Here is a 10,631-nt window from a genome sequence, read left to right on the forward strand (position 1 = left end):
CGGTTTGTTTGATGCAATTTCCGGCGATGAAAGAGAGAGAGAGAAAAATGGACTACAATTGCGTGACAAGTCGCATTTTTTTTCTGTCCTTTGTACATCGCAGTTATAGGTTTTATTTATCATCGAATTTGGCACGTTTTTTACCGTTATACCCGCGCGAGTACATCGCCATACAACACGCTGATACTGAATCATAATTGATGGCTTCATCTGTGAAAACGATCGTTATTAAGCGTCGAGTGGATTGCCGTGTTGATTGATGGATTCACCGAACGTGACTTAATTGAAACATTATTTCAACGCTCCGAACGGCGGGGCAATGGAGAACAAACAAGGGAAGGGTTACAAATACGATTTTTTTTGCTGTGTACCGCTTTGCACCGGGCGTTGAAAGGGAGAGACACGAGAGAGCTATTTAGATTACGTGCGATATGAATTATTAATTCGAATTAATTACATTTATGGCACCTTTTTTAACGGTGTCGAGATTGCTGCAGGCTTACAGAACGCCCTGTCGCCATTGTTCATTAGTTGCGCCTGGTGGGTTGTTTTACATCGATTATGAGAGATTAATCGTAAAATTATTTAAATGTTCAATCATGCATTGTTTTTTCTTTGCGATTCAACACCATAAAGGGTTTACTTTACTTCAATGCAATGCTTGTTTGATATTAATCCGTTTGATAAAATCCGGGCTCGTTCCTTTGCCCGACCTGAAGGCAATTAACAAGCGCTCAATTTGTATTTGAATGCAGGAGTTTTTCTTCTATCGTAGCTAAAAATAATCACATTAGAAGATGCAACTTTGACCCAATAGTTTCGTTGGTGGGCTCTACATTAAAGCATTAAAAAAAGGGGCAAATTCGTTTCGACCCGTACTTTACGATAAATTGAAAATTAATCCGTAAAATGTGCTTCACTGGCGTCCCCGAACCGATCGGCCGAACGAATCACCGAACCGAGTGCAGTCGTTTTGTTCTCCTTCGACAAGGCCAAGGCCATCGGTATGGCATGGTATGTCTATCTGACGGGGCAGGGCTGCGGGTTGTTAGGAGGTGGTAGCATAACATAACTGATTTTAGGTTTTAATATTGACGCTGTTACACCCATTCGGTTATTTGTGCGTTAGATTTGATCGTGTTTGGATGGTTGCGAGGAGTTAAAGTGTTAAAGCAGTTTGTGGAAATTCGCCGAATTGTGACGTCATTTACGTTAGAGGTGAAAACATCAAAGCCATCTCGTGTTGGTGCAAACAGAGGTGCACTGTTAGGAAGTCTTTGGTGCAGACATTTTCTGTTCATTCTTCCTCCGTTCTTGGTTGTGTTGGATGTGAGATGCATGAAGATCACAATGGAGATGTGTAGTTTCTCTTTTTCTCTATCTCTCTATCTATGGGTCACTCTGTTCGTGCACGGTTTCGGGATTAAGTGTGCATTGGTACAGATAAATTATGCACGAGCACGTGCGGTAAAACTCGTTGACCCACCGTTCGGGGCTTGAGTTGTGGAGCGACCAAAGTGTATCGTATCGTGTGCTTCGTCCTGGGTTAATGAATTTTGGTACTCAAATGACGAAACGAAACTATTTGATGTGTATAACGTAAAAGAAAATTAAACCATCCAAGATTTTTCCAAAATTGTTCTACTTTCGAATATTATCACTCATTCATTCCCCCCTCGTGTGCGTGTGTGTGTGTGTGTGTTTTTCCTTCTTTGCAGTGAAGATGTTCAAATCTAAAGCCACCTCCCCGAACGAACCGTCCCCACCGCCCGGCCAATCCGAACAGGACTGCAGCGGGATGCACATCACGCTGAACCCCTCGTCACGGGCCACCAGTCCCAGCGCGATGCTGGGAAAAGCGAGCGCCACCCCGTCACCGACACCCTCCGCAACGCACCCGCTCGGCCACCCCAATCCGCTCAAGAGCATCAACAACAACAACAGCAGCAGCAACAACAAGGCCAACAGTAAACCGAGCGGCAAGGACGGGGGCGGCTCCAAGGGAGCGAAAAAGCACAAAAGCTCGGACGAGGAAAGCGACATCATCGGCGAACTGATCGGGGACTATGGCAAGTGGCAGTTCGTGATGACGTTTCTGCTCTCCCTGTTCCAGGTGCCGAACACGTTCCACATCTACTCGCCAACGTTTCAGGTAGGTTTTGGGAAAGAAATGGGGAATACAACGGGTTGGAGAGATATGGGCAAGATGCGAAAGAGAAAGAGAGAGAAAAAGAAGGGACGAGATAATGTCAACAATAGAAGTTCTAACAGAAAATAATTGCTGCCCAGCATTAGTCCCAAAATCCATGTCCAAATCCAAACTTCCATAGATCGTCATTTCATACGTAAATCCATACCAACACCAATTAGCAGTGTCACTGAATTCGCTTCCACAGTCACCAACCTAGGAATTAAGCGTAAATATCTCATACTGTTTCCTACAGACATATCCCGCAAAGAATAGTTATCTTCAGACAAATTAGTGGCTGTCATGGCTGTCATAAAAGCCAAACTGAATGAAGATATTTAATTGACAAAGAAATGATTTGAAAAGAAATCTCCAATATTCTTTTAATCTCCAGCTGCAGAATAGTTTCCTTTTAATTTTCTGGGAAATTCAATCAGAGCAATTGGAAGAAATGCGAACTGACTATCCTGTTGTGGGCGAACCAATTAGTCTCAGATATATAAGAAGAAGATTGTGGCGCTATAGAAGCAAAGCAAGAAGAATATTAGTAGCAAATTACATTCACTACCATCCTGTCGTGCTGTTGTTCACTCTTGTAATCCGATAAAACTCCCTCAAACGACCGCATACCACAGCCATGCAACTGCCCGTTCCCTAGCGTCTCCGTTTCCCCCCATCACTTTCGCCCATCGCCACGTTTTTCCAACCATCAAAGCAGGTACAAAGATTTACGGCATGCCAAGAATTCAGATCACGATAATTAGTCCAATTGAATGCCCGCGCGTTTCGCCCATTCTCTCTCTCTCTCGTTGCTGCTTGTGCTCTGTCTTTCTCTCTCGCCTCTCTCCCACTTTGCTGCCACCCGTCTCCCGCCCGTCGAAGTACGGGGGACATGGACAAACCAAGAAACCGTTTCAATATTCATACGGTGTCCCATTTCCGGTTAATGTTGCGCATAATCAATCCGTCCCAGGCAGCAGATAAAAGCTTCTGGTGCCGACGGCCGACACATCTAGACGACGTCCCCATCGACCGGTGGCGGAACGTGTCGAGTTCGGTGGAAAATTGCAGGATGCTGAATTACGACTGGAATGCGCTAACGAGCGCCCAGCTGTCGATGGTAAGTAGCGAAAATGCTGGCTGTGTAATGCTTTCCTTCCGCCCTTTGTTGTTGGTCCGTCCGTACTCTGCCGCTGTTTGCAAATTGTTTTTGTCCCCGCAGTGCGGATTAGAACAATTGGGCCTAAGACAGCGTGGATAGGGAGGATAGTACAACAGTAGGAGAAGAAAATGCTTGAGGATGTAACTGAAAGCTAACTTTACTATAAACAACGATTTTAGAGCAACTTTTCACTGCCGAAGAACGTAACCGACACAGTTGCATGCAGCGCCTGGGAGTTTGATGTGCACGACAACCTCGGCAACACCTGGTCCTCGGAGTGGAATCTCGTCTGCGACAAGGAGTACCTGAAGAATGTGGCCGAGATGTTTTTCCTGGCCGGGGTTGCAACTGGCGGCATCACGTCCGGCGTGCTTTCGGACAAGTTTGGCCGCAAAATGATGCTCTTCATCTCTGCCGTCCTGCAGTCGATATTTGGTAAGGCAAAAGGATCGAGTAACGTCTCTGTTTGCTGAGTGTTACTAATTTCTGCTGTATTCTATGCTGCCATCCACAGGATTAGCCCTCTACTTTGCCGATTCGTTCGAGTTTTATCTGGTGCTGCGTGCGCTACTGGGCATTGTGTCGGTGTCGGTGACATACGCTGGGCTCATTCTGGCGATCGAGTACGTGGACGGCAAGTGGCGAACGATCGCCGGCATGTACAATCTGTTCCCGCTGCCCGTGTCGTACATCATGATCTCCGGCATTGCGTACCTCACGCAGGACTATCGAAATCTGCAGCTGTGCATCGGGCTGCCGGGTGTGTTTCTGTGCCTATTATGGTATGTATGTATGAAAACCATTCATCTAACAAGTCACGTTAATGGGAGGTAATGAAGTTAATCACTTTACGGTCAATATGGGATATCAAAAATAATTTCTCAGTTCCTGCAGTGATCACCCTGCAACGATGATCTGCTTCTTTTTGGATGTGGTTGATTTTCCGACGCAATCAAAGCGAATAATCCCATACTTACGTCCTCTTGTGGGTGGAATTCGCTCATCCTGCAGTGCTAGTGATAAATTAAACCGCTGACGAACCTGGACCACCTGTCAAAGCAAACGTCCCATTTCACAGACCATTGAAGGTCGATGAGCAGTACGTAGCGTCCAACTTGTCCGTTGCAACAGGTAGCTGTTGCTGCTCGTACCACAGAGTTCACATTAATTTTACGTCCGTATCAGATTACGCTCGCCCGGAAAGAATGTACTCTCGCCCACGAGTTCTTGAAGCAAACAACATGCGCTTAAATAATTGCTTAAAATAGTTTGCTTCCTTCTATGTTGGAGCGTGTTTGTTTGTTTGTATTTTGCACTGTCTTGCCCCAATGAGTGTGTCGCATGTGGCGCTATACATTTTGTGAGCGCCCTGTCACCCTGTCAGTACAATGCTAATTAAGCCTCGAAAATCATCACCAGTAATGAGATGCCAAACCATACCCAACAATCCTCTAGTTCCTGTTGGCGACGAGGATGTGTGGATGGCAAACGGGACCTTTGCAGTAATAAATAAAAACCAATTCGATTAGCTGCCCCGCCGTCCTTGGTGCGAATAATGTCAGCGCCGTTGAAGATGGACGCACCAACTGCAAAGCTTGCAAAACAATTCCAATTCCTCGTGTTCGAGCACAACACGGCAAACAACGTGAAGCGTAGAAAATAGCTTCGACCTTCGGCTCGTTTCCATGTTTACATCAATTTCACCCACAGGTTCACGCTTGGCATTTGCTTTTCTGTTGGTAGGGGGAGTTGAGGAGCTGCTTTCTTCTTTCGCCCCGGTACATGTGGAAGGAACACCCCGGTGCTGTATCTGTCTGAGAGCAGGTAATGTGAAGCGCAGAGTTGGGAAATTTTGTGCTTCCACTGCAAATTGGTAATTAGTGGTTAGTGCTTGGTGAAGCATCCTTCCGACCGCGGGTCGATGGCTTGTGGTTTGACATCGGAATGTCGGTTGGCAATGGCTGCAGCTTTTGTGGGAAATACGGGAGTCTGTTAGAGAAAGTATAGGGCTAAGAACACTAAATATGTTCGGGAATTACGAGAGCTGTTGTTCAAAACATCGGTCAAACATCACCGTAACATCTACGGCTAACACACACAAAAAACAGCCAGACCTAAAAGTAGAATTTGCTCATTTTAGGTTCGTCCTGCCGGAATCGCCCCGCTGGCTGCTGTGCAAAGGTCGCATTACCGAGGTGAAGGAAGTCATCCGCAAGGCGGCCGCGTTCAACAAGCGCCCGCTACCGGACAATTTGGACAAGCTGCTGAAGCCACCGGTGGACGAGGAGGAAACGGCGGCCGGTGTTTGCGAGCTGTTCCGATCAAAGTATCTTCGCCTGGTGACCTTTTGCTTCCTGTGCATCTGGTTCACGATGAATCTCGTCTACTATGGATTGGTACTGAACATGAACAGCTTCGGTGGCAACATTTATCTCAACTCGGTATGTCAATTCGAGCTTTTAGGGTCAATTTAAGGAAGGGGGTGGGGGGGGGGGGGGTTTGTGGGTGAAAATCAATTATAGGTTTCATTTTACAACACAATTCCGCGTTCGGTACGTGCAGTTCGGTGTAAATCCAGTTGGTTTGCTATAAATATTCGCTACACGCCTGATGGGCTGCAATCCGCATTACACTCGAACTGCTCGAACGCTTCCCGTGCAAAACTCGGTTCACTTGACTTGATTTGTTTCGTACCATTACCCACTTTAGGCGCTGGCAGGTTTGGTGGAGATTCCCGCCATCGCACTGGCTATGTACATCATCAATCGAACCGGCAAAAAGTGGCTCTTCTGTGCGACGTTCTTTGCAGCCGCACTTGCTTGCCTGTGTGCCGCCATCGTCGAGGGTAAACCGGAGTTGTTGGCGATGAAAATCACGTTCGTGATGATCGGTAAGAATCGACGATAAGACAGAACGACTGCTTGAAGGCCTTTTATTAAAAAAAAACTGACGCAATAACGACTCTCCACTTGTAGGTAAATTCACCATCAGCGCCGGTAACACCATTATGCCGGTGTACACGGCAGAACTGTATCCGACCGCAATTCGTAACGTCGGTGTCGGGGCCTGTAACCTGGCGGCTGGTTTTGCGCTCGTCCTGACACCATACTTATCGTTGCTGGTAAGTAGCACCGTTAACCGTGTAGCCTGTGAGATGCATCTGAACGTTTCTGTGTGTTTGTATTTCGATAGACAAAAATCGAAGTCCATCTGTTGATGACGCTTCTAACGGCCTGGTGTATTTTTGGCGCAATTGTGATCATTTTCCTGCCGGAAGCAATGCAGCACCACGAGCACGAGGAGCATGATGAGGATAAGTAAGTTGCAGCATGTTTGCCACCGTGAGCCATACTCTTAATGTTGTGTTGTTTTTTTTTACAATTAATCCACAGAGAAATCGATACACAGGTACCAGCTTAAGCGAAACCGTGCGACTCATGCTCCCTAATCAATCCTTCTGCCGAGGCAGGGCTGGTTGGTGTAGTGCGTGGATGCGAGCCCCCTCTCAGCTGGACCCACTGTTACGCGACGGCTAACACACCACCACAGTGGAGCTGGAGTGAAATATCATCCGACCGACATGATCAACGATCAATCAACTGCAACTGCCATATCTACTCCCTAATAGAGTTTTGTAGTACACGAAGCGCACCGAACTCTAACCTCAATCCGAACACTGTACCGAACACTTTCGCCAAAGAGCGACCACTGGTCGTGGCTTTGGTTGTTTTTTTTTTTTAAATATCTATTACTCTAAATGGTCAATTTTATGAGACAGTTTTGAAAAGGGGTTAAATGTTCGTCAAAGCACCGCTGTAACGGTACAGTGTGTGTACATGTAATGCCAACCTTTCCAAGTGTCCTCCGGAGGAGGGTTTGTTCCAACAGCCCGCCTAAATAGCTGTGGTAGCATTTAGTATGATTTTACTTCTGAGCCAAGATGATGGCCTAAACCAAGCAAGAATTAAGTATAATGGAACAGATTTATTCAATAGGAAGCAAACATTTCGATACGTCGCGGGTCCCGTGGTGGGCACTGGCTGGCTGGTTCCAGGAAAGGCCCCGACGCCCCCCCAGTAGCGAATGTCGTTGTGACCGGTTCACAAAGCAAAGCACTCAGCTCATTTACACACAGTAAACAATAGTTATAGTCAGCAGCAGCAGCAGCCAGCAATAGTGTTGGGACTGATCCAACAGTTTTAAGAGATTTTTGTACAACATTCACTAAGCCACATGCATTATTGGGCCGATCTTCGCACTTTGATAGATTGATAGGGTTCGGGTGTTAGACGATTCCTACACGTGCGTTACCCTTTACTCATCGTTACGTCCTCGGATGGGACTGTAAATTGTGTAGTAGCATTTGCCCTGAGCGGCATCACACATCTGTAAAGCAGCATCCAATATATACATAATCTTATGCCAATCTTTGTTGAAAGAATGCAAAACAAAAAACAAAACAGAATTAGCCAAGCTTTAGGTGTATTTTAGAGCATCAAAATGGTGTATCGATATATCAAACTGGAAACGATGGAGGAAAGGAAACACTAATTTAAGTACCGGAAGTAAAGGAATACTAACCATTCAAAGGCTCTCTTATATACACGCACGCATTCTCTCTCTCTCTATCTGTAAACTTTCTACTACAGTAGTGGAGTATGAGATATCCCACAGAAAGAATCACGCAAGACAGGATCAGTTCAGCAGTAGTTTAGCTCTCCTGAAAGCTCTCCAGATCTGCAGGCGTAGCACCGCTGTTTCCGTAACCTTCAAGCTGAAAGATTGTTCGTCTATGTTAGCCGTACTTAAACGTAATTAATGTGTCATATATTCTCATGTGTCAAGGTAGAGTCCTGTTTATGGACGACGATCAACCCAAAAGGCAAAGCAAAACGAGGGCAAGCACCGGCAGGCAGTTGTTTAAAAGCTCCCGCACACAAAAAAAACCTCGTGTAAATAATTCAATGCGAGAATGTTGAGCAAATTGTAGCAGAAGGTTAGTCGGGTTGAAATAAGGTTTGTGTTAGGAAGATCGGGTCGGCGGAATTTGAATGAGATTCAATATATTTCGATAAAAAGTTAGGGCAAATAATACTAAGCTAGCGCACAGAAACCATGTAAGTTATAGAGTAGATGTTTAGTAAACCGTGGGTACAGGGATGCGTTACAGTAATACCATCCGCATCGGTGCAGTGCAGTGTTGCAACGGGCAGCAGTTCTGTCTATTGTTATTGTTGAAGCTGTGTGTGAGTGTAAAAGCTTTCTATTTATTTATTTGCTCGTACTCGTACTTAAGCAAGAAAGTTTCGCTTCCACTGGAAAGTAAGGCCCGTCGCCCTCGTGTCACTTATCTGCGTTAGTGCATCCGTTTGCCGGCATCGTGTAATTTGGTTTACTAGCAGTTGTAAAGATACTATACTAAAAGGAGATATACTAGAGCATTTAATTGTCCACAGCACGGCAGTCTGTGTGCCAGTGTCGTGAGGCTGAGTATTAAAGCAAGCAAGCAAGCAAGCAAACAAACAAACATACACACAAAGATCCAGCAGCAGCTGCAGTGCAAATCAACAACAATAGTGAAAACGGAACAGATAAATACTACTACTACGCGTGTTAGGTGCTAGTGTAAGTGATTGTGGTTGAATCATCATTGTAAATATCCTTTCCAACAAAGAAGCTACGAGCAGTAGTAGTACTAGGTGGCGAGTGAGAGGCGTGCGCGAAAGGATGATACAGTGAGCGCGAGTAACCATTATCGAAGTAAATGAGTGTCGAACCTCGTCGTTAACCGCTCCGCAGGCGAGTGTGTGAGTAGTTCCAAACACGCTAGAGATAATAAATGTGGTACAATTACCGTACTGTGTAGTTCGCGTGCTCCGCTGAGCAACGTTTAACAGCCATCCGAAAAACGCAGCAGCCCAGTACATTAGACGTGACACTTTACTCGGTTTCTCATCAGCTGATGGGAATCGCTTGAGGAGGGTACGGTGTCATTTGAAGCAGCATTCTTGCTAAACGATTGTCTAATAGCAGCAGGTCTCAGTGATTCACCAGCATTTTCCACGCACCAACGACCTTCGCGTCCGTGTGCAAGCCGAGTGTCGCTTTCGAATTCAATTTCTCACCACCGGGCAACGTGGGACAACAACAATTGGCGGTAAGTGAATGTGGAAGCGAATGCACAGGCTCTAAGAGCACGGTGTTTTGCAGCAGAGACTTAAGTCCGAAAGTTAAGACACAAGCACACACAAAAGAACCCCTCCAAGCAACAAGAACGGGGAAGTTAATTGTATGTTAATTGATGCGGCCTGCTCGGTCACGATTTCTATGTTCCGGAGCGTGGTAAAACAAAAAAAGAAAAAAAGAATGCCCGATCGGAGGATACCCTTAGCTGGAGAGACGCGGTCACTACGAAATGATCACCACCAGCGACACGGTTGACACTTCTGTGTTGTGCCGTGGTGCCGCGTGCCGCCGAAGTGGGATCTCCTGCTCGATCGGGCCACTCGTGCTCGATGCTCGTTTGGGAACTGACGTAGAACTGGAACGATACCGGCTGGGAATGCGTTGGCCCAGAATCGAATGCACTGCAACAGGTTGGGTGCTGCCGGTGAAGGTTACGGCTAAATTCCTGAACCGAGCCCTGGCCCAGCAGGATACAATCGAGCTGAAAACGAACCAAACGCGATCACTAGAACGCACCCATCCGATCCATCGTGGAGGTCACCACCGGCTGGAAGCTAACCACCGGGGCGAACTTTTGCTAGATAAACGGGTGAGGTAAAGTCGAACCACTCAGCGACTACTTCACACACACACAGGGCAGTGAGACCCAGATATTGAATTGGATCGACATTTGACGAGGGGGCGACCAACCGTTTCCTGCTCATGTTATCCACTCTGTAGCGTTCTGTCCGCCAAAACCACGGGACAGGTGCCGGTAGACTATAATTCTTCAATTACGCTTCCAATTGCTGATAGGTTTCTGTCTGCCCGCCGGCTGTCCTTACGATTCAGCACAACACAGTCGCGCGAATAAAATGTAAAAAATGATCGATTAATGTTCTTGCTCTTTTTCGTCGTTGTATTTAGTTGTTATTCTTAGCAAGCTCGTCACATCTATAATTCAAATGTAAACGTTAATGCTCAGTAGGAAGTGTTACCCGAAACCCACATCTGGGTTTGAACATTGGCACCTTGTTCGTGTCGGATGTCGTATGGTGCTGAGCTGTGGTGGTTCAGGACAGTAAAATGACACTCCAAAGCTACCACTGCTCGCAT

General features: G+C 46.4%; 1 protein-coding gene across 6 annotated transcripts in view; it reads left to right on the plus strand.

Annotated features, from left to right (window-relative positions):
* Window positions 1-9,208, plus strand: part of LOC121587711 (organic cation transporter protein) — a 34,202-nt gene extending 24,994 nt beyond the window's left edge. For 4 of the 6 annotated variants that reach the window (XM_041904767.1, XM_041904769.1, XM_041904768.1 and 1 more), the window contains 9 exons: window positions 1,719-2,152; window positions 3,162-3,308; window positions 3,530-3,785; window positions 3,865-4,132; window positions 5,491-5,791; window positions 6,060-6,240; window positions 6,326-6,471; window positions 6,543-6,667; window positions 6,743-9,208. In XM_041904767.1, the coding sequence (XP_041760701.1) occupies window positions 1,719-2,152; window positions 3,162-3,308; window positions 3,530-3,785; window positions 3,865-4,132; window positions 5,491-5,791; window positions 6,060-6,240; window positions 6,326-6,471; window positions 6,543-6,667; window positions 6,743-6,770 (1,886 nt within the window). In that variant the 3' untranslated portion in view covers window positions 6,771-9,208. The remainder of the gene's footprint in view (window positions 1-1,718; window positions 2,153-3,161; window positions 3,309-3,529; window positions 3,786-3,864; window positions 4,133-5,490; window positions 5,792-6,059; window positions 6,241-6,325; window positions 6,472-6,542; window positions 6,668-6,742) is intronic. The other 2 variants (XM_041904770.1, XM_041904773.1) reach the window with 1 other exon arrangement.
* The last annotated feature ends 1,423 nt before the right edge of the window (window positions 9,209-10,631 follow it).

Source organism: Anopheles merus, chromosome 2R (assembly GCF_017562075.2).
Source record: "Anopheles merus strain MAF chromosome 2R, AmerM5.1, whole genome shotgun sequence".
Classification (NCBI taxonomy): Eukaryota; Metazoa; Arthropoda; class Insecta; order Diptera; family Culicidae; genus Anopheles; species Anopheles merus.